At 47.0% G+C, this 23723-nt stretch overlaps 1 protein-coding gene across 18 annotated transcripts in view; it reads right to left on the bottom strand.

The window, feature by feature from the left end:
- Window positions 1-15803, bottom strand: part of ANK2 (ankyrin 2) — a 339161-nt gene extending 323358 nt beyond the window's left edge. For 12 of the 18 annotated variants that reach the window (XM_084518975.1, XM_084518977.1, XM_084518974.1 and 9 more), the window contains exon 1: window positions 15521-15794. In XM_084518975.1, coding sequence (XP_084375101.1) covers window positions 15521-15592 — 72 coding nt within the window. In that variant the 5' untranslated portion in view covers window positions 15593-15794. Of the gene's footprint in view, window positions 1-15520 lie in introns of all 18 variants that reach the window. The other 6 variants (XM_084518971.1, XM_084518993.1, XM_084518982.1 and 3 more) reach the window with 3 other exon arrangements.
- Between the last annotated feature and the right edge of the window lie 7920 nt (window positions 15804-23723).

Below are 23723 nucleotides of genomic sequence, written 5' to 3'. Positions count from 1 at the left end.
CCATTCCTCTATCACAGTTTCTGAAAACACATTTATCTTTGTAACTGCAGTTAGGCCAGAATTATTTAATGACAACTAGAGTTGCTATTAAAGAAGGGTTACGAATTTAAGACAAAGATTCAAGAAACCACACAGTAAAATTTTTATTGTCATTGATTTCACAACACTTTACTGCTTTACTTTTTTGCTCTAATCCTTTTAACTTTCTACAATAGGAAAATAAAATTGTCTTTGGAACCAACCTTAAGCCATTATTTTCCAACTTTTTTTTTCCTTCCAGATAAGCACATCATCATGCGCTGTCACAGCTAGCTCATGGGAGAAGCCTAGAGGGTTCATTGCAGTTTCTTCATGAAGTACAATCTCTTTGGTACACATGCTTCCTATTAGAGCTTTAAAGAATATGTACTACCAAAGCAAAAGAAAAAAAAATTTTTTTTTTTGAAAGAGAAATAATCATTACTCTTTTGAATAAGATTGGTTGAGCTTTTTTTTAGCATAGCATGTATGTTAGAGATGAGCCATTGTTTTAAAAAGCCTGTTTCAGTGCAGTTATTATTATAGAATAAGTATTCTCAGGAATTGTTTAGCAAAGTCACTATTCTGCACCAGGGAGCTGCTCCACACACACACACACACACACTTCCACTTATAAGTTAATTCTTTGTATACACGCACAAACCTGAGAAATTCCACTCGACATCCATCTGTATCAAAGATAAAATGAATACTCTCTAACAGCCTACATCAAGATGCATTTTGCAACATAAACTCAAGCCACTTACTCTGCATAACCAAGGAGAGTTAATTCCACAAGTGGATCTGAACTGACACCACGTTCCTCACACAGACCCCAAATCTGCTGCCTTCAAGTGAGTGATTTTGTGACCTCATAAGAAACACAGGCTAATAAGATATTAAGCTGCAGCTGAAACTGAGGTGACCAGCTGTCCTCCATCCCTTGTTAAATAGCCACAGTGCCGGGTAGGTAAATGCTGCATGGTCTGGGGTTTGTTTGCCATGGCAATAGCATTGTAGCAACCTGAGGAGTCAGCCTGGAGCTTCTTTTTACAGTACGTGGCATTTCTTGTGCTCAAAATAGATGGATCATAATTAGTGTCAGAGTCATCAGGCCAGTCTATTATTAATCTCCAAAAACCCTATTATGCTGTTGCTCAGCATTTCTTTTCCTATGACTGAAGTGAATTTTTAAGACTAAAAAAATTTTGGAAAAAAAAATCAAGGATGCAATACACCCAAACTTCCATGGAGAACTTACGGGGAAGAGGCATCTATGCTGCATTACTGCTGCCTACGGCTGATGCCACAGTAAAGCTCCACGTCTAAAGCCCCAGCAGGCACTAATCCAGTGGAAGCTCAGTGGGACAGTGGGCAGAGTAGGAGCTGGAAACCTCTGCTGCTTCTGACTGCAGCAAAGGACTGATCCTCCACAAGGCTACCATGAGCCTGTGTTAGCAGGGACCCCGGTTTCATCAAGTGCCGCTAACAATGCAAAGCCTTGACAGGGACTTCTCATGCTTTTGAATCCATTGGTGCATCTGGCTGACACCTGAAAAAAGACTAGAAAGCCACAAAGCCAAGCCCAGGCAGCAAGGGAGCCTTAGCTGGTTGAACCACAGAGTGCTGAATGGGGGAAATGTGGGGAAAAAAGCACCACACAGCACTCTGGGCTGCCTGGTGGGATGTGCCAGGCAACCCAAAGAACCCAAGGACCCCATCAGAAGCACACACTAAGAGACAGACACCTCCTTCCCCACCCCAAGGACTCCCCAGCCTGCCAGGTGCAGTACTCCTGCAGAGCCCTCCAGAAGATGCTACGAGCAAGGTCAGAGATCTGGCGAGGTGAAGGCCATTAGCCTATGCTGTGTGATAGCAGAGTTCAGGCACAGGTGCCAAGACCAGGAACAAATAAATTAGCTGCCAGGAGCAGTACTGGTCTGGGTGATAAGAGGTTATCACCCATTAGCACACGCTGAGCAAGCTATTTCATGTCACAGAAATAGAGCATCGATTGATTTCCTATGGTGCCCGAACATCGACTTACCAAGTCTTAAGAACGCATCCAAAACTTGTCAGACAAAATACTTCTCTACAGATTTCATCCACATTTGCTTTACTAAATATAGATTTTCTTCTTAGAGCTGAACAAACTGAGAGGGAACTAGCAGCCACTGGAGAAGACAGCAGCTCTGCAGAGGTACTGCTCAGTGTCTGTACTCGGCTCCTCTTGTTCACCACTTACCTACTTACCCAACTGCCGATGTAAGAACTGTAACACTTCCCCCTTTTACACTTTTGGGGTCACAGAAACTTAAGATCCTCTGTTTTTCTTGCCTCTTTTTCTCCATTTGCATCCTTAGAACCTCATAATTACTATAGAAGAACTCCCGGAAATCAAGGCTGTTAGTTTTTGTTTGCTTTAAACCAACCCTCATTTGGACAGCAATGGAAAAACCTTCCATGCTCATGAATAAGTCGCTGGCTACTCCAGGAATTTGTGGACCTTCTTGAAATTTCAAGAGTCTTAATTTCCAAGATGGGTAATTAACTTGTAGTCAATTTGTTACTACTTATTGCAATCAAAAGCACAAAGCAAGAAGTTCAAAGTATAAAACAAGCCTACTGCTCCAGCAAGCAACCCATTGTGACAGATAACACAAAGCAAGAGTTTGCTGAACACAAGTTTTCCCTGTAGTGGTAAGAGCAGGCACCTAGCAGCTGAGCGTGTTCCTGCAAAGTGAATCAAGCAACGAGCACCTGCAGCAGGGATCTGGACTCCTGCTCTGAAGGTCTCCCTAGGTTCACATACAGACAAACGCACAAGAAAGCCTCACCTGGCAGCTCGAGCAGACTGCTCCAAAGCTTCCCACGTTGGAGTTACACTTTGCTGAGGTAAGGTTCTGACCCAGCAGGGGCAGGTGGAAGAGCTTATTTCCCATTACTTCCAGCACGTTACAGCCCTCGGGAGCAGCCCATTTTGCTCTCTGTGGAGCCTGCAGAGGGTTTTGCTAACACACACTCACTTAGGGGGTAAAAATAGGACTGCAGTGACATCTTTCCATCAATTATTGTCACCTGGAAAATCATGTGTGCTCCCGGCCCCTGGTGAGCGATCAAGTCAGAAAAGCTCAGGCCAGGAAGAGGAGAGCCAGCTCTAGTTTCAGGGTTTCAAGCGTGCACTGATGTCATTCATACCACAGAGTCCTAAAATTGCTGGGACATCCACCTCGAAGTGCCAGCCAGCAGACAGCACGGAGCACATCCCAAGGCAGCAGTGAGGCCAGCAATAACTCAAGGTAGAGCACTTCCAGTGTAAGTCTGCCTGCTACAGAAATAATGCTCATAAACAGCCTCGTTAAAGGCCAGGCTCAGGTTCAATAAGCTATTTATATGAAATCCAAGACTAAATTATTAGTGACATGATCTAGAACTAAAAATCCCCGAAGTGTGCAGTGCTACAGGAGTCGGAGATGTGGCACGTGACACCCCAGTCTGCTGCCCCGGGCAAACCCACAGGCTTTGGCTTCTGTGCACCGACCAGCTGCTGCTCGCGGCAGGAGCTAAAATATCATCTTGAACCGAGGCCAGGAGATCAGCGGCTAGCCAGGGCAACTTCAAGTTCCCAGAAAGCTCTTGCACTGTCACGAGAGGATCCTCCTCATGTCAGAGCCCTGCCCCTCTCTCTGCCAGCTCCACCGCCCGCCATGTGTCCACACAGGGCACACATGAGAGGGAGCCACGGCCACAGCCACCCACAGCTGCTGGAAGCAAACCGGCATTCCTGAGAGCAGCAGCAGCAGCTGAGGGTCACAGATGACCGAGTGCTGGCAGCCACTCCACGGCAGGAGGAGGAGGGAAAGCTAGATTTTTAGAGAGATAAAATAATAAACAGAAACGTCTCAGAGGACCCGTGGAGCTGCAGCGCATGAAATAGCACGCAGAAGATTTGTCAGAGGAGGTTTGGTTGTGAGAGCTCAAGGCCAGCTACTACTAAGAAACATAAAAAAAAAAAAAAAATTTCTTCAGAGTTCATTTTCTTCTCTTGGAGGTGTGTGTGGGGGGGAAGGCAGAGGGCTGAGTGGGAGGCATTTTTAATGCAAGAAGTCTGGGTGCACAGGAGTTATGAAATGGAAACCGCCCTCAGCTGAGGGCAAGGATATCGTTAGGTACGTATGCTGGACTTTTAAAAAGCAATGAATAAAAAAGAAACTGCAACAATTACTCTTCTCGTGTAAGTTTCCTAAATAAGTCTGGACACCCTCCATCTTTTCACAAGTAGGCTCAAAACAATATTTCACCATTAGAGCTAACATAAGCGACATCATCATTCACAGCACAGCTTTACTAGTTGAATCCACCCTCTCTGAATGCTCTAAACACATCCCCATCCATCGGATGCTTGGTAACAACCCACAAGATAAACATTTTCCAACCAGACACACAGCTTAAGTCAAGACCTCTCACACCTTTTACTGCCTTTCATATACACCTTGATATTTTGTCACATCAATTTGTGCCACGCATCCCACACAGAGCCATTGTTCTCAAGACAGTCACACAAACACATTCGTGCACCACGTTAACATTTAATTTGCTTTGCAAAGAACAATCACCACAGAGATCAAAAGCTTTGTCGTTTAGTCTATTATGAAATAAATCTACCACTTATATGCAAGTCGTGACCTTTAAGGCCTTTAGAATAAGCAATACTGAACACGATGCCTGATGCAAGGATTTCAGCAGAACTAACTGGGCATCTGGAGACAACAGGACATTAAAGGCAATGGAGAACAGCATCGTAGTTATGTCGTCAGCAGGTCAGCACAGAAACCCACTGCTCCCAGGGCAGGAGATGTGTGAGCTCTGCAAGAGGACAGTCGCCCTTTGGATTCTTCCTCCCTGGAGGCATCATCTTAACACACCCAGAGTACCTCAATAAATAAAGCAATTTATAAATAAAGCTTAGATTAAGAAAGGGATGCATCTCGTTAAGATTTCTTACCACTTTTCAGAAAACACAAGCCTTAAAACCAAGAACTCATAACTTCTGGAGGTTTGCCTTGGTTATCAATGGTTATTGACACCACTGAAAGAGAACTCCTGGAAGTGGGAGGTCAGTAGCCTGATCTGCTGTAGCTGCCATTTTATACACATCACTGGAGTTGAATACAAAGAGTTAATAAGGCAAACACTTTTCCAAAATGCTTTGCAGGGGTTTTAGATGAATGAATGAATCCTTGTTGTATAAACAAAGATTCCTTTAATATAGGAAGTCTCAAGTAACTGCCCCATTACATATTGTACTCTTAGTACTCTATAGAAGCAACACAGTTCTGCAGAAAAAAAAAAAAATTAAAAACTAGACAACCAAAAAAAGAAAAACTATGATGTACAGCACAATCATCTGCTGTCTCTGCTTGTAAGTACTATGCAATCCCACAGCTCAATGCAGTCTTTTTTTTTTTTAGCACGTATATCACAGCTGAGATTCCCCACGACTAGAGCTTTAACTCAATTCAATCTAGAAATGCAGAGCACTTGCACATAAGTAGTACCAGCAGCTATTTCACAGACCAAGAGAAAATAGATGCAAACATTGTTCTAGAATACTATTAGTCAACTTACCAGAAGCACCTTTATAAACAGTATTCCCCAAAGCTCCAAGGGTTTTAATTTTGAGTTCTGAGGCAGGGGAAGAGTAGAGTGTGACTCTGACATGGTTGCCATAATCTCATTAGCAAAACCAACATACTGCTGCTGTTGCCTGTCTACTGCGGATTTAGTAACCACTAGCTGAGATTGCATGTGCAGTGAATTATCAGAAGAATGTCAGGACATTAAGCACTGCACATTAATCATACTATTTTAAAATTATGATCAGAAAACGGAGTATTTTTTTGTTAAAGTGAAAGAGAAATTTCACATCATAACTCATTTTTGGTTCTGAAAAATCTGCAGCATTGCACATTTAACCCATTTTCTATAAGGTATTAGTCCTAACACGTTCAGTGAATGATGTCCAGCTTTCAGTACAAAAGCTCTGACAGAAACCTTAGCAGACCGCTTCAGCCAGATGCCCACTTACATCGTTAAAAAAAAGAAAAAAGCCTTCATGTCAACAATGGATTCCCAATAAACACAGCTTGTTTCCCCTCAACAAGATCATAATACTACAGAGTAATGAATAGCAGTTTCTAACTCCTCCCCAATACCTCAGCCTTCACTTTTTTTTTTTTTTTAATGCAACTGAAGAGTGCATATTGTGGTTATATTTTGAAGCCTACACCCTGCTAAGTAAGAGAGTTGATTCTAAATTTCCAGTTTACTCACCACCCCAGCAAGGACAATAACACATTTATACAAGAGAAAGGAGAAGGAAGAGGGAGGAACAAACACACACACAAAAAAAGGACATATGAGAGCAGAACATATTGTGTTTTGTGTTTAGTGAAGTGTCTTCCCCACTCAGGCAGTCAGTCCTTTATTGATGGTTAACTAGGAAGCTACTAAAAGCCATTTGCCAATTGCTGTTTTTAAACACGGAAAAGATCTCTCTCAATAGAAGCATGTACCAACAGATGGACAGGAGGCCCAACACTAGAGTACTCTAATCACCAGCAAAGCATATTCTCCATTCAAGGAGCACGATCTCAGTGACTATAGGTTGAAATAGACACATTAGAGCAAACTCAGATACCAAGATTATTTCCCCATTGCTATATTATCAGCCTTTTCATTCATCACACCATAGAGCGATATCACATACAGGACTATATCACAAGATAGCAGAACGGTGACTCAAGTCAAGTGGAGCTGTTGTGGTTTCTGGCAGGAACGCTGTCTGAAGGCAGCCTGACCGTGCCCAGGGAAGGCTGTACGGCTGCTTGCAGGGTGGATAGCAGCAGCTCCAAGGAAGATGTATAAGCCCTCTGCCCCAAGGCTCTCCAGAGCACACCCACACAGAGACAACCAGAAACTGGCAGAGCCTCAGAGACTACCCTAGAAGAGGTTCCTGTGGCAGTGCCACACAGATCCTTTCAACATAAAATCCAGAATCCCCCATGAAGGCAGCCTCTCAATAATAACTTCATAACAAATCCGAAATACAATGTGTTCACCATGACTTTCATATTCTACACTAAATGCTACTATTACTTTACAAAAAATACTCTTGGTAGGGGACAGAGAGGCAAGGATTAGGAGCCCCAAGTCATGCTTCCATGAGACACATCATACATAGTGCAGAAGGGCTTACAAGGAGGCCATTTGTTTGGCTTCCACATTGTAATTGTTACACAGCACTATTCCTTCAATATTTAATTGCCAGCTTATTGAGCAAATCCTCCTGGAAACACAAGGCATGCAGAAGCAGCTTTTTCTCGAGCACGCTGTAGAAAATATTTGTTTGAACTCCTGCCCCAGCACAGCCCAACCTGAGGGAGCAGGCCAGGCCCTCACCACAAAATGGCGGGAGCACTGTGAGAAGGCTCCCGGCCCCCTCAGCAAGGAGAGCCCCCATGGGCTCCCCTCACGTTCAAAACCTAACACAGACAGCTAAACCTCAGCCTCCAGTAAAACCACCACACACAAATCTTATAAGGGAGGGAAATCTCCAGAAGAAAACCAAGTTTCGCTCAAATGCTCTCTTCTTCTCATTGGATATATAAGCATAAATGAGCAAGCACACAGAGAAACTTCAGAAATCGAAGCAGAATAACTCTAATACCAACACATCCCTTAAGCAGTCGCATTGAAAGGAATATAAACCACTACCTCAGTGATTGTCCACCAGCAACAAGCCTAAAACAGCCTCACCCTTACCAATGATAGAGCTCTGCTGAGGTAACGCAAACTTCTTCAAAGTCTCTTCCTACATGCTGCTTCTAGCACCTTCTCGGTGGCTGCCCAGTAAGCGACCAGCTGGGTGAGTTACAGGATCTGAGTGTAATGGTCCTGCTTCAAAATTAGTACCAGCTGCCTGTGTTATCATGGCCCTCAAGCAGGCTCCTTGGCTGGAGCCATACCACAGATGTGCCCACAAGGCTGCTAGCAGGTGTGAGGGCTGAGGCACCGGGCTAAGCCAACAAAAAAAGCAGTAAAAGACTGATAAGTTTAAGGAAATCCTTTCCCTGAGACTTCAGGAGGGATAATACTCCTCACCATTAGCTGTTCTCCTGCACGATCACTAGTCTCTCCTCACATCCCTAAATGCCACCAAGGGCTGCCCAGCAAGCCTTCAGATCCAGCCAGGGTCTCCCAGCCCCTGGGTGTCTCCCCCCAGGGGTGCCTTGCCCTAGAAGCCCTCTCAGTGTCTCTGTCTGGTTGTGCTTCACTTGCTTTGCTTATCAAGTGAAAAACCGCAGTGGGGCTAAGCAGCAAGCGGCCTTTGGCTCTGGTGCTCCAGCTTTGTGTCCCAGCCCCTGCAGGCCTGCAGCCAGGCACCTCAGGGGTGTCTCTACCAGGATGTTTTGTCCATTTAATAAATACAAACTCATCCAGTTTTATCTTTATATGCCCAGGAGCAAGCCATAATACTTGAACAACAACTTACCTGTTTTCCTTCCCACCTGACTTAGATATCCCCTGATGCTACACATACATCATAGCACCTGACAGTATTTACTAACTTAGGCTGGGAATGTATTTAATACTCATTGACAGAATCTATGCTTGGACTTAATTTACCTTTTTTTTCCAGCTCTTCCATAAACTAAGAAAAGGCCAGACTGGAACAGGAATGGATTTGAACCCTTTAATTCTTCCTTTTATAGCAAGCTTAAAAACGCTAGCTCAGGCTAAACTGGTTTTCATGACAGTGATAAATCTTTGTACTTGGTTTCTGCATAAATTGGGACCATTCATTGTAGTTCCCTCACTCCAGAGTCTCCTGTATGATCAAAAGGATTTATTAATACTACTAATTTTTGGGATCGCAGACCGCTCCTTTGACTAAAATTAATCAATCTGCAGTCATGGTATCTCATAGACTCTACTTTGCAGCTATCATATGTCATGAACACAGAACTAAATATAAAGCATTTGCTGTAATTTTGCACATACAAGATTTTTATCATGGAGAATGTTTGCCGCATTTTTTAAAAAACTCCAGTATCTCTGTTGCCTGCCTCAAGACTCAATTGTGTTCGGGTGACTGAAGCACAAATGCTGAGCTGAACTGTAAGCAGCAGGCTAACCTTCGAACCACATTTACTTTTGGAAAGTATCCCTCTTAGCCTTTATCTACACCATCAGCTTTAGGCAGTGCCAGGAATTAGTGTGGTTGTACTTCCCATCCATCCTCCCTGGTATGTGCTTTGTGTGCAATCCATTGCAACATACCCCTTCGAAGCATCATCATTTGTGATTCCTTAACTGACTGCTACAGAAAGCAAGCATTTAAAAATAACTCCTCTCCCTTATGTACACGCTCTTCTCCTTCAGGGATTAGATAATCTCCATGCCACCCAACCATATGCCAAGGCCCAGCCCCTAGGTAACAAGAAAAATTTGCAGGGGTGAAAACCTGGAGCCGGAGCTGTACCTTTAATTTCTGCTTGCAAATTCCCTTCATGTTTGGCTGGGAAGCAAGCTTTCAAAAATTACTGCTTCCCGTTTTTTGATTGTGGGCGTTAAAAAGAATAAAAAAAAATTGTCAGTGTGGCAGAAATATGTTTGTTATCCTACAGTGCGTTATCATATATTGCAATTCCATTTCTAGGACCACTTAAGCCATTTTCTCCAGAGACTGAATCAGTGTAAAGGACAGACAGGGAAGGGGAAAGAATTAACATTGCACAGTCCTTAATTCTATTAGCTTGTAATTACTGAGTGTTTGACTTTGCAACCTAAATAACATTGCAGCATAGTAATTTTTGTATATAATCTAGACACATGTAGTCATTTATGCACTAACCATAATTACTTTTTCTTACATTAGCCTATATCTATTATGTAACAGGTTCATTATGCGTTATGTTTCATCATTTAAAATTGGTGAGAAGCCATTTTCTAGCGCATTTTTTCCTTTGATATGGCATCTACAGTTCACAGAAATAAAAATGTTCATTTTGGTAGCTGTTCTCTTTACTCAGTGCCGTGATGCCTAAGCAAGCATTTCACTATGCTGGTTTTCAAGTCATTCAAGTTTTGAACAAATGACTTCTAATCCTTAATAGTAGCAGAAGGTAAGATTAAAAATAAGTTGGAATCAAATTAAAGTCCAAAGAATCCTTGATAATGGGGAATTCAAACCAATCTAATTTTTGACATTATGGAACTAGGCTCCACGCCAGCAAAGAGGTGAAGGGAAACGACACAATATTCAAGGCAAAGCTACAACAAGAGTGGGCTGGTAGGAGCATCAACCTAAACAAGCCATGGAAGAGAAGCTTCAGGTATCCTCAAATACCACTGTTAGGATATCCTGCAGCAGGAAAGCCCTGGGGAATGGGGTAAAGAGCACTGGGCTAGAAAAGGCAGCACCCAAACACCCCAAGTAATATGTAAGTACAAGTAGTACAAATGGTCCAGAAGATCACCTCTGCCATTGCAGTAGCATACAAGCTTTCAGGAAGGTTATTTTTTTTCGCCTTCACAAGAGCAAAATATAAAAAGGGACAGGAGAGTTGCAGGGAGAAACTCCTTGAGAAAAGCAAGCAAAAAGAAAACCAGTTCCTGCAGTCCCCCACACCAACTGGAACGCTCCCGGTAACAGATTTTTGTCAGCCCCTAGGTGGAGACCTCATACCGATCAGACCACATCTGTTAGGTTTTAGGTAACCCGCCAGGCTGCAAAGCGGTGTCATTTCAGCAGAGAGATGCTCTGCTGCTGCTGCTGCATCCAAGAGTCACGTTTGGCACAGCACATGAGGCCAGACACACTTCTTATTTTCACCAGCCTCACCCACATCTGGCTCTCCCAGTTCTAGTACCGAGGTACTGGGTAAAATCTGAAGATCTCGTATTCCCCTCTCTTGAGCATTCAAGCGCATTTCTTGCTCTCACTGATTTGCAGTACAGGACGATTTTGCCATGGAGAAACAGAATGACAGCTCTGCTCTGCATCCTCCCACGTCCACAGCAGCACTCTTTGCCTGAACACCATGGTGGATCCTCTCTCTTTGGTTCTCACTCCAAGATGAGTTTGGCACCTGTGAATGCTTACATCCTTTGAACATTTTTGGATTGCCAAATACATCCAGCCATATTTGGGAAAAAGAGGGTTTGTATGGGAAGAAAGAGGACTTCCATTTCCAGGCATTACTTTACAGACAGTTCTTTTCCCAAGAGAGAATTATAAGGAATAAAGGGATTTCAGGGGATCTATAAAGGCATTGGGAAAATTACCATGTTACTGCTATGTATTGCTTGACAATAAGTAATTTTGACTGAGATGAGATAAATCACAATAAAAGACACTCCTTCACCTTTTCTTTTAATACCAAACACTGCATTAAGATAAGTGATCTTAATGCTCGGTGATGAGCATTCATATTCAGAGGCACAACAGGATAGCAGTACCTAGGTGCCATGGCAGGTAACATGGGTGGGACACCTACAGCAGGAGATCTGGTCTTCGAAATAGGACCCCAAAACAGTCTGAGGGTTACTTACTGCAGTGGGAAACCCAGTTTCAGTCTCTTATGCCAAACAAGGCAGAAAATGAGTTTACAGCTGAGTGTCTCACAGTCCAGGCAGATGGACTTCTAAAGCACTTCTCTCCATTTCACCAAAAAAAAATAAATGTTGAAGTTTGTCCTGATGTGGGGCAGCAGAATAACCCAAACCTTCACAAAACTGCAAAACTGCTTCTTGCCTAGCTCTACCATTGATTTTATTTCTCTTGCTGACATGTTCTTGTTTCTAAGATATCTGTACGGTGAACTGTTTGCACAATACAATATATTTGGGTATCTCTGCCTCACATTTTTTCACTTTCGGCTTTAGAATGCAGCCAAGTCACTGGACATGATGCATTCCTTCAAGGCATCTACAGCATTAGCAAGAGGATCTTCTGTTTCTTGTAGCAAAGGTGTTGGATTCTTCACTAAATCATACAAACAGTGTTGTTTAATTCAGTACTCACAAGCTCTAGTATTGTTGGCCTATTTTCCTTTAGCAGTATATATACTCAGCTCAAATCCAAAGCACTAAACAACCTTAGTTTTACGTTACCCTGTAAACAGAAGAATTATTACTATACATATTTTCTGACAACAAGCTAGGTAGCTTGCAGCTTGAACTGATTAAAAATATTTCCTAGGAAACAGAAAACAGTAAAAGTGTTTTTTTTTTTTGTGCGTGTGTGTGTGTTTTTTTTAACACCAGTTTGCTTTATTTTAGTCACAGAAACACTTAGATAAAATCTTAGCTCCAAACAGGATTCCCTGGTGATACATTTGTGGTGGCTGAGGAGGGCAGTCTGTGGCAGTTCTGGGGTCCAGGCACTGGAAGAGCTTCCACAGAGTCTGCAAGAAGGGACCTGTCTGCCAAATGGGCAAGGGGAGACACACAGAAGGGTTAATTTAATCACATCCAAGTGACAACATCAGCCCAAAATCCCAGTCTTCCCCTTCAGAATTAATTTGGTTGGTTTGTTTCTTCTACAGACCGTGTGTTTTGATGTGAGACACTTTATACTTGGTTTTAAAATGATGTATTTATTAATATGGTTGTATTTTTTAGCGTGAGGATAAGTGTTTAAATTTTCTTCTGACAACAGAATTAAAGCCTTGGCAACCAGAAAGAAAAAAAATGGAATTAACTCATGTGATGACTAATGAGAGAAACAACATACATTCTATTCCAAACACTGCGCTCTCCAATGATGTAATTTACACTGTCTTTGCTCCTTTTGTTCAGTACGTTCCTAAGCTTGACATGATAAATTTCAGTAGTATCTGACTGCAATGTTTGACTCAGCAAGGTGTACTCTAAGCACAATCTAAGTGCTACAACTCATGTGTTTAAGCTCCTGCTGAAACAGGCTCACAGATGCAAATAATGGCCTCAGTTCTGGAAGCATCCCCAGATGTATCTTTAACATAAAGGTGAGATTCAAAGGTCTCTCAAATTGATTGATAGCAGAAACTCCCCAAATATAACTTGAGCTCAAACAACATCTTCAATGGCTTTTGATATCAAGCTGAAAAACAGGAGTGGCTTCAAGAACTGTTGGTAGACAGTGGGAATTCAGCATGCTGTTGATTTCGGTTCTCCTGAGGGACTGTTTTGGCAACTGCACCTGGACAGAATAATGTCAGGACAATGGTTTCAAGCACATGTATTCACCCCACTTCTGTTTTGTAGTCTCCCAGTCCTACTCCCCTTCCCCCCTGAGGGTGTAAGAGATGTTTGGTGTAGTTGGAAGTTGGTAATGATTTATAGAAAAATTGATTGGGTTTAGCCAGTGTTGCATTCCTTACCTTGGTCTTGAGTGGCTTTGTTTATTTATTCATGTACTTTTAAAATTCCTGTGAAGGTCATCCAATAAGTCCTATGTATGTTGCCTTACTGAAGAGTAGAAATTCAACTAAAGACCAGACCCTATTACAGCCATAGTTCTGAAACATGACTGCTGAGTGATTTCTTTCTAAACATAATTAACAATAATTCTAAATATACAGTGGACAAAATGCATAGGATGACAGTAAAGCAGCTGAATAAGTCAAATCTTTTCATGAGTGATTTCCACTTACTAATTTGGGATATCACATTGTCATTTCGTTCTGCATAAAACGAGTAATGTCATGAAAAGACAATCCGTAATGCTAGAAATTGCTAGAGTGGAGAGCAGAAACCAGCCCACTTTGCTTGTTTCTGACTGCTCACACCACGACTGCCGGATCACCTCTCCGAGGGCCCGGCTTTCTGTGGGCTGCAAGGTGCATGCAAGGCGTGCTGCTGTCCCCCTGCACATCTTACTTCCATACTGCCTTCCCCATAAAGCCAGCTGTCCTCACATTTGGAACCACCCAGCTGAAAGCAGCTGCTTGGTCTAGCAGGGCTTCACTTCCTTCATCTTCATCAGCAGTGAGTGGCGAGTGCTTGTTAATTATGGCTATTGACAGTGATAACCTCTCGCTGCCAAAATAGGTCACTGGGAGCCCGGTGTTTCCCCTGCTGTAATGACCCAGAGCTGTCTGGAGAGCAGAGGGTTTGAGATGGGTGGGATCAAGGCAGGAAGCGAGCCATCACCGAGCATCTCGATCACTGCCTGGAGTGATACCATGGCCCTGCATCCAGCAAACGCACCGAATAAACCTATGTGCTGGCAAAAGGCAGCTTTCATGAGGCTGCCCGGGGCTTCTTCATGGCCAGGCCCTTCTCTGCTTGCTACCTGCAACTGCTTTTTGCCCCCCAGCGCTTGTCACCTCTCCTGCTGGTACCGCTGGCTGCCCTGAGGAAAGCTTGCCAACGGACAGGAGAGAGCCCTATTCATTTATCTCTCTCCTAATGCCAAGCTGCTAAAATCAGGACACTTCTTTCCTCCGGTTCCCAGCTGGGGAGGGATGAGCAAGTGCCAAAATACTTGGGGGCGAGGGAGAGAGGCTGTTCTCCTGGTGTTTCCAGCCGGGACCAGCCGTGTCTTGAAAACTGATGCCAAAGCCATTTTGCTCAAGGTACCCGGCTCAAGCTTCCAGCGTGCTACGGGGCCAACAAGTTGGGATCGTCACCCAAACTTCCCGACACCCGTCCGAGTGCCGAAGCCCTGCACTTCCTCAGGAGCAGCACTGCCAGCGTCTCAGCGAATGATGAAGAAACAAAAAGAACGGGGTGGCATTTACATTTGGATTTATGTTCAATGCATACGTAGCACGCTACTCTGATCACTCACCGGAAATCCTCCTTTTGCAACACCTTTTTATTTATCAATCCTAGCACGACAGCACGAAAACCTTCACACGGGAGAGCAAACCGACCGCCAAGGCACCGTCCCCACGCTCCCACGGCCAAGGCTGGGTGCTGGCGGGGCACGGCCACCGTCCCCCAAGGGACAGCGAGCCGGGTGCGGGTGTCACGGGTGTCACGCAGCGCCCGAGATGTAAATCAATGCAGCAGCGCTGCGAGCTGCCCGCAGCGGGTCGGAGCAGGGGTGCGGGGGCTGGCGGGGTGGTGCGTGACACGGACTGCGGCGTTACTCGTGCCTCTGGCTGCGCCACGAAGGGCACCTCAGCCCCGTGCGAGGCGGTCTGGGGGGGGGCGATTTGGCTTTTTTTTTTTTTTTCGCGATTATTTTTTATTATCTTTATTGATGGGAGACACCAGCAGAGAAGAAACGGGGCCCTCCCTCAGCGCCCCCCCCCCCCTATCAGGGTCCCCCCTCAGGGCGGCCATTCCGGGCTCTCCCCTCAGGGCACCCCCTGGGGGCGGCCATTACCTTGCGGGGTCCCCCCCTCGCCGCCGCCCCCTCGGGGCAGCCCCCAGCTCCCCCCCAGCCCCCGGGGCAGCCGGAGGGGGCCGCTCCCCGCCGCCCTCGCCCCCCGCCCCGCGCACCCACCTGGCGAAGGCGCGGCGGGCCGGCGGGGGGCGAGGTGCCGCCTCCCGGGGCGGGGGGCGCGGGGGCGGCCATCTTCTCGCCCCGCGGCTCCTTCCCGCCCGGCGCCCGCCTCTCCTCAGCTCCCCGCGGCCGCCACCATGCCCCGGGGGGCTCCCTCCGCCGCGGGGGTGACCTTGCCGGGGACGGTGCCGGCGGCTCCGGGCTCGCCGCCCGCCCGGGCCCCGCGGGGGATGCGGGAGGGAGCGGGTGGGTGCCGCCGGGGGGTGGGGGGGGCCGGCGCGGCGGGGTGCCCGCAGCCGGCGGAGGAGGAGGAGGAGGAGGAGATGGAGGAGGAGGAGGAGGAGGAGGCCGGGCTGCCGATGAGATCATGGACAGCTCCGACACATACGGCGGGGAGGACCCGCCTCGCAGCCCCGCGGGCGCACGGACACCCGGCACCCCCTCCTCAAACCAGCGCTTCATTGCCAGAGGGCTCCTGAGGTGGCACAGGGCACCCCGACTGAGCCCCCAGCCTGGAAATACGCCGATAAAGCCGCGTTTTGGGGTGCCGGGGGAATGCTGGTGCTCTCAGGTGTGGCTGTCAGCACGCTCCGTGCTGTTTTCAGCTGCCAACTCCCCCTTGGACTGGCAGGAACATAACGGGGAGAGATTCAGCCCGTGCCGCCCGCACTGAGGCGTTTCGGGGCCACAAGGGGCCGTGTAGCCAGAAAGGCTGATCTCCTGATAGCGATGAGAATTTCTGGGAATGCGCTTTCCCCCAGTGACTCCTGTAGCAAACCCCGAACAGCTGGTGGAGCTACGGGAGGCGCCTCAGAAAAGCGAATTAAATTGGTTGCGTTCAGATGAGCCCATTACAGCCCGGCAGTAAATTGTGCTCAGCTCCAGGCTCCAGCCCTCAGCCACCGCAGCTTGCTTCACCTCTGTCTGCACACACAGCCAGGGAAACCTCAGCCCCAGTATTTAAGCATGGGGCTCTACCACAAATCCTCACCCAAATACCTTTCTAAGTATACAGCGGTCTGCCCACCAGTGTAGGAAAAAAATAAAAATAATCATTTAAAAAGTTACCCCTTATTCAGCTGAGAAATTCTCTAATATCTATTGCATTAAGAACATGCTAAATTTCCGTCCACCAGCTAATTAATCTGAAAACCACTCAGGCTTGCTGGTGCCAGGGTTTAGCCCCACCTCGGGCTCCATTATTTCTGTCGCGCACCCCATGGCTGACCCTGTGGCAGCTGCGTGGGCAGCTGGATCCAGCTGCAGGATGGTGTTTTCCTCCTTGCCCACCCTGGACAAAACCCTTTAGACTGAAACTTGCACAGCATCTATCTCGGTACCAAGGTGCTGCGTAGTGAAGCAGAAGAAAACCCCTCTTGTCAGACGTGCAGATAAATAGGTTCGTGTCTTGCAGGCACCCAGCAGAGCTAGTGCTTACTGAACAGGTATTATGCCACGCCTGCAAATAATTCTCCCATTATCAGCTAACGTGTTGCTTTTATTGCTTTCATTCTCAGTTTTCACCTACTGTACAGGCACTGCACAGTGGCCTTTACCTAAACATGACCTGGTGCCCAGCAGGGAAGGATGTCAGTGTTCTGGAGCAGCAGGTTGAACACTGACTGGAAAATGTTCATGCAGATTTAGGAGGACCATGGTTTTCTGTAACACATGGCATGCCTTTTAGCATGCCCCCACTGGGAGAAAGGCACTTCAGTCATGGGTTGTTAGTCAGGGAGAGGTTATATTTCTGATTAAAGAACACTGTGTGCATGTTGCATCTTTACAAACCTGTACAGAAGCACGTTCAGGCTCAGAGGAGCTTAAAACTCAAGGTGGGTATAGCTGCAGGGAAGAGGAGCCGCTCTCCATACTGACCAAAGCTTGAAGATTTCAGCAAAGCAGGGGTTTTAAGGAAGATTCGTCAGGCTTAGGGCAGTCAGCAGGAAACAAGGCATCGGCTGTAAGCGTAGGCAAGATGCAGGGGAAGTGAAAGGTGGGAGAGATGAAACGGGGCTCAGTCGGAGCTCACAGGCCCAGAAGAATCCACAAGGACAGCAGCGAGGTCAGCCCAGAGTGTAAAGCAGCGGGAGTGCAGTACCAAGCCCTGTGGCAGTGAAGCACAGCTCACGAGACGCCTTTCAGCTCGCTACCAGAGCCCTGTGCCAAGTGTTCATCCTACTTAGCTTCATCTTTCCTGCTGCCACTCTCCATCTGCAGCATGAGGATTTCAGGTTTTCCCTCCTGGTTTCTCACAAATCTATTTTACCATTTACTTCCAGAATAACTCCCTCTCTTCCCTTCCTCCCAGCCTTTCCCAGGTGGGGGCATACCTCACCCCTGGGCCTGTGCACGGCCTGTTGCAGCCGTGGATTTGATGGGGACAGCAGGGACAACCGAGGAGCCAGCGACATGCCCAGGTACTCCTTGGGAGACAAATCCAGCAGCAAGAGGCTCCCCTCTCCCTGCCACATACCAGGGCACTGCCTGGCTGTGGGGACACCTCTCCCGACCCCACTAAACCAGAGGTTCAGCCCTGAGCGTGGGGACAGTGCAGAAGAGCCCCATGGCTGAATTTGTTTTCCGTGGCTGTGACAAACACCAGCGTGTCCTGCAGAGGTGGGAGCAAGCCCTGGGAACCCGGCCGTGCCCTGCGGCAGCACGGACGGGAGGCAGAAGATGGCCACTGTGCGGCCTCTGACTGCGGCAAGGCCCTGACATGGATAAATGTAAATAACGAGCCAATTCCCTCAATTCTTCTGTTGCCTTTCTCATGGTGACAGCATCTGATGAAACAATGCTCGGGGCTTGATTTCCCAGCCCCCGCACGAAGAGGACTGATTCCGAGGTGGTGATTCGGAGCTGCTTGGCCTACATTCCTGCTCTTAGCCCAGCTTGGGGTTTCAGTGCCAGAGCTGTGCAAGCAGGCCAGGAGCAAGAGGCAGGCACCCCATGGAAAAAGGGGCCTGTTTTATCCCAGCACACAGTACCAGAGCCACCTTGGCATCATCTTTGCCAGCCTTGTGTGAGACAATGAGGCAGGGCTTAAAGGAAATATTTGGCACCGGGAGGGACTGCCATCCTGCCCCATCCCCATGTCAGCATCCTTCCTCATCGTGAGCTTGACACTGTGCAGGAGACACACTGAAGAAGCTGCACCTGTATTTCAGTTGTGCTCTCAGCTTTCTGTGATGAGCTCAGAGCAGCAAAGATGTTCCCCCTGCTCGAGGAGTGTTTTTTTAATCACTGCTTGTAAAATCACTACACTCAAATTTTGACTGACATGAGCATTCAGTCTTGCTAGATTTTTGTCACGTGTGCTTCTTAGTTCGCTATTACCTCACCTCTAATTACCTAATAGCTGCCTTACTGTGGAAACGTGCCTGCCTTTGGCCACAGCGACACATCTGACATTTCCACTCAGCCTGCAAGCTGCTCTGGAGGTGACCACAGCAGAGCACTGCCACTGACAAGCGACGTCCTCGCTGCTGGGCAAAACAACTCTCAGCCTTTCTCGCTGCAAAACCCCAAACAAATCATTGCCTCATGTGCCAGGGCCGAGTTGTCCCCCTCACGCGGGTACGGTGGGCAGGATGGAGAGGAATAGCTGCATTCCCATAGCCTGGGGGCTCCCCAAGAGCGCAGGGGATGCCCCAGGGGGCTTCTTTCCCCCAGCATAGCTTCCCCCGTGCGATGGACTAGGGCGTGAGGCACAGCCCAAGGCCCTGTGAAGCCGGGCAGCGTGTGGCAGCTTTGCCCTCTGCTGGCCACAGCCCTCCGCGGGGTCCCCGCCTGAAAACCCGGGCTGCTGCTGGGAGCGCTGTGGACGCAGCCCCCTCCCCTGGCAGCGTTCAGCTCTGCCCCGGCCTGAAGGAAAGAGAGAAATGGTGTCGGTGGAGTGACCTCGAGTGGAATCACACCACACTGGGCTGACTTTCACACAGACTCATCCCACCCCTCACTTTCTTCCAGGTCTTTTCTTTCACACAAACTGTTGGATTGGGCTAAGTGTTGGATCGGGCACCCCAGCGGCACAGCACTGCCAGCACCCAGGGTGCAGCAGCAGAAATTGCTCTAGGAGTGCAGCCCTCCTGCCTGCCCAGCCATTTCTTTCACGTACCACAGGTGGGTTGTGCTTCCCTTCACCTTTCTCCCACTCCTCGTCACCGTGCAGTGTTTGTTTTCTTCCCCTCAAAACGCCACGGGGCAGTAAGATGGCAGTGGCGACGAGCACGTGCTTACCGAGCTTCAAGCGAGTTGCCTGGGCAACTGCAGGCAGAGCTCTGCAGCATCCTCCTGCCTCCCTCTCCTCTCAGTTCGGCAGTGACAGCATCTGAACCTCAGCAATCTGCAGCGGGGATTTACAGAGGGGATTTTTCTTGTACTTCAGGTCAGGCAGGCGGGAGGGGCTCTGGGTGGGATGTGGGCCAACCTCCAAGGCCAGTTTTGCTACCAAAGAAACTGGCATCGCACCTTCAGAACACAGCAAAAAGCTGCTAGCAGTATCTTGCCATTGTAAAATTATTCAAGTATGTGCTGCCAGGAGTTTCTCTAACACACTGACGAGACACCTAGGGGCATTTTTAGAAAATCAAAGAAAACCATCGCCACTACCAGAACAAAACATGACAGCCATGCACTTGCATTTAAAATAAACGCTCTTGAATACCTGCAGGACTGAACTCCTAACCTGCTACAGGAATAAAAATGCGTTGGGCATATAATGCCCTAATGGCACCGGGATGAGCAGGGCCAGCTCACATCCAGAAAGCCCCAGGGCCCCCTGCGCAGCCCCAGGGCCATGACCAAGTGGCGCGGTTCCTGCTAGGCAGCATACATGTATTCCACCTGTGGCACTGAGAGACTCCTTCGGTGCCACCCCCAGAAATGTAACCACTTGTAGGTAAGATACCCACATTACCTCCCCTTGCAGTCACATTTCAAAGTCACCCAGGCATACCTTATCTAATTATTTTTTTACAGCATTATGCGGCATTATTCCCGTGATTTAATCCTGGCTGAGATCATTAGATGCTATGGGACCGTACGTAAGCAATTACAACGCTGAGATGCCTTCTGGGGGGAGCAGGCAGGCAAGTGCCTTTGGCATCCATCAGAGGGCAATTTTCTAACTTGATTTAGAGCCTCTCCAGAAAAGGATAATTGACTTACCTGCTAGCTTTCAAGGACTGGCTTAAAGTCTGATTTAAGCTAGGGTATAGAGCATGTCTTCAGGGGAAAAAAAGAATGCACCAGTATTACGTGTAAGACAAAAACACATAGAACAGGCAATGTTCAATTGGACACAGATGGGAAAGAAAGTGAAAGAGTCAGGCAGAGAAACCAAAGGGAAGGACGAAGCCTTTGGGAATACAGCACATCAGCAGAGGCGGCAGGTAAGATTTAGGAAGCCCTCTTCCTGCAGACACCCATGCCCCGGACAAGAGCACAGGCACCTCGTAATTCCTCAAGTCTCCCGAAGGAACTGCAAGTCAGTGCTAAGCCAGGGTAGGACAAGCAGAGCTCATGGACTTCTTGCGAGTGACAGGAATACTGTGAACAGCCAAACAAGAAACCTCAAAATTAAAACGAGGTGAAAAATCAGGAGCAGAGAACCTCTTCTGCACTGCCCAGGGCCAACAGAAGGGGCAGGGGGTGTGAGCGTAACGCAGGAAGGGGGACACCGCTCTCGCTGCAGGCCCGCTAACTGCGCCGGCTGCTTTGGAGCCACGGGTGTTTTACCAGTGCCGTGTTCCTCCTTCCACCACTTTTAGTGCACAAACACGGCTCAGGGGAGGCAGACGGTGGCAAACGGGGAGCAGACACGCGTGAAGAGGCTCGAGTTTCCTTACAGCATGTCACCAAGTATTGCGGTGGGAGACACGCACGTTCAGCGAGGTTTTCTGCCTTTGGCTGCTGGCCCTACAGCGAAGCCAAAGGAACAGGAGCAGAAGCAGATTGCATCCAGGCCGGCAGACATGCTTGTTGCAGACCCTTTCCTGCAGGCAGCAAACAATTAATTGCAACAGGCATCTCTGCTTCAATGTCTTCAACTTTCTTCCCACCTGCCCCGACCCCACACCTTGCTGGCCACTTGGCAGATCTTCACCAAGCCACCCCCTGTGCTGCCAGCACACCCAGCACCTGCACTCCTCTCCTCCTGCCCCCAAGCCCTTTATCTGCCCGGAGCCCAGCACAAAGGAGCCCAGTCCTTGCTAACAGACAACAGCGCTCAAGGCCAATTTTTAAACCTGGAAATGTTTCTATCAGAAGAGAAATCAAAGAAGCCTTCTGGAGAGAGGAAAAAAAAATAAAATATTTGTTTTTATATCCTGCAGATATCTGATTTTATATCCTGCAGAGCACCCACGATCAGGTTGGCTGGATCACAGCACACTTAACAGTCCTTAAAGAAGTCTTTTAAATCACAAATGATAGGAGCTAAAAATATAAACCACTACCTTATAAAATTATTTTTTTGGAACTCAGAGCTCTCTATTGAAGTCCCAAATTATGAACGTCCCACTGGCTCCCGTGGCCTGCGTTAGGTCAGAGCTACGGAACTGGTGCTGCCCTGCAGAGTCGGCAACCAGCGGAAGAGAGGTAGAAATATAACGCTGCTAAAAATAATTTCAGATTCAGCACCGTGCTGGGTCACAAAGAGCACAATCAATCCTGGACTTTGCTCTAGGCAAGTTTATGTGCAATAGTGTTCTTTCAATTCAACACCGAGTGTCGAAGCTAGAGGAATCAGCAAAAACAAGTGACAGCCATAGGTTATGAAGTACTGTGACTTTATATTGTTATCCTGATGTTTTAATCAGAATGTTGTATTTCTGCAGAAAAAGATGCTGTTAAAAGTTCCTAGGAGTGGACGAATGTAGAGAAAAACTGCAGAACAGAACACTTAATTGCAAACAACCCCCTCATGTAACTGCAGGTAAGCATTATTCCAGACCACGCTAAAGGCACCGTCTATTGGTACGGTCATACATGAAGAAATTTAGCTTTTTGGGGATGGTAAAACTCCACAGATAGACTCCTCTTCTTAGCATATGCTGATGGAGAGGGACAGAAACAGCAGATATTAACCGTCATGTGTACTTAAACTATTTAAACCATTCTGACACTTCAGAATCAGTGTCTTGTGTAAAGCATATAGAGTCCAGAACTTCACATGTGACTTGTGAAATAAATGGCAAAAATTCTTATTCCCTACTATATACAAAAACAAACAAAAACCCAACTAAACACCATCTTTTCCTGCTGAAGCAGATTTCCATACTAGTTTGAAAAAAAAAAATAGAGAAAAAAGAAGACTGCTGCTTAATAGTAAATAGCTTACCTATATAAATATGGAAAGGAACAGAAGGATGACTTCTATGTGTTCTAGTCAGAAATTATTAATAAAGCAACAAAACTCGAGAACTTCTGCTTGTGCAGCCCTGTTCCACTCTCCACGAAACATAAAAAGTCTGAATCATTAATGATTTGAATCACTTATAACATGGATGAATTTCAGCTTAAATGAATTTCAGCAGGGAAATCTAAGACGTTCTAACCAGAGTAGACTTTTTTTTTCCTTTGCACATCACAAATGAAAATGCTATCTTGTCTTTCAGGCAGGGTGGCTAGACAACACATATCGATCACTTCAGCTCTTTTCACAGTTAGGTATCTCACCTCTCTGCACTGTCATCACGTATCTTACCCAACCCATCTAGTATGAGAGGAGTGGAAAATTAAATTTAAAAAAATCCTGCAACTGGACTAAACATCTTAGTACTGCTGAAGCCCGCACAAGAGCCTAGCCTCTAGGTTAGGACCTAGCCTTCCCCCCTCCTTTTTTCCAGACTCCTCTGGGAGGAATTGTCCTTATGCAATTTCCAGGAACGATTAGCAAACTTTTTCCCTCCCCCTTGAAAGTCTCTCTCTTATCTTGCACTTTTTTTTTTTCTCTGTGTTTCTGCTATCTTTAGCTTGATCACTGTTATACCCCCCCCCATTGACTTGTGGTAATCCTCTCCATTCACTTACTGCCCGAGGAGAGGGATCCTGTCTGCTGGTGGCTCAGATGCTAATCTGTGTCTGGTGGGAGTAAAGCAGGGAGACTGACACTGCTCGTGCCAGAGCCTAAGGACTGTACTGCAACAAAAATACACCAAACTTTGTTTTATTAATATGCATCATTAAAATACCTATA

This window comes from Aythya ferina (assembly GCF_964211825.1).
Source record: "Aythya ferina genome assembly, chromosome: 4".
In the NCBI taxonomy this organism is placed as follows: domain Eukaryota; kingdom Metazoa; phylum Chordata; class Aves; order Anseriformes; family Anatidae; genus Aythya; species Aythya ferina.
Note: the sequence above shows the minus strand (reverse complement) of the source record. Positions and strands in the feature narration are given on the sequence as shown.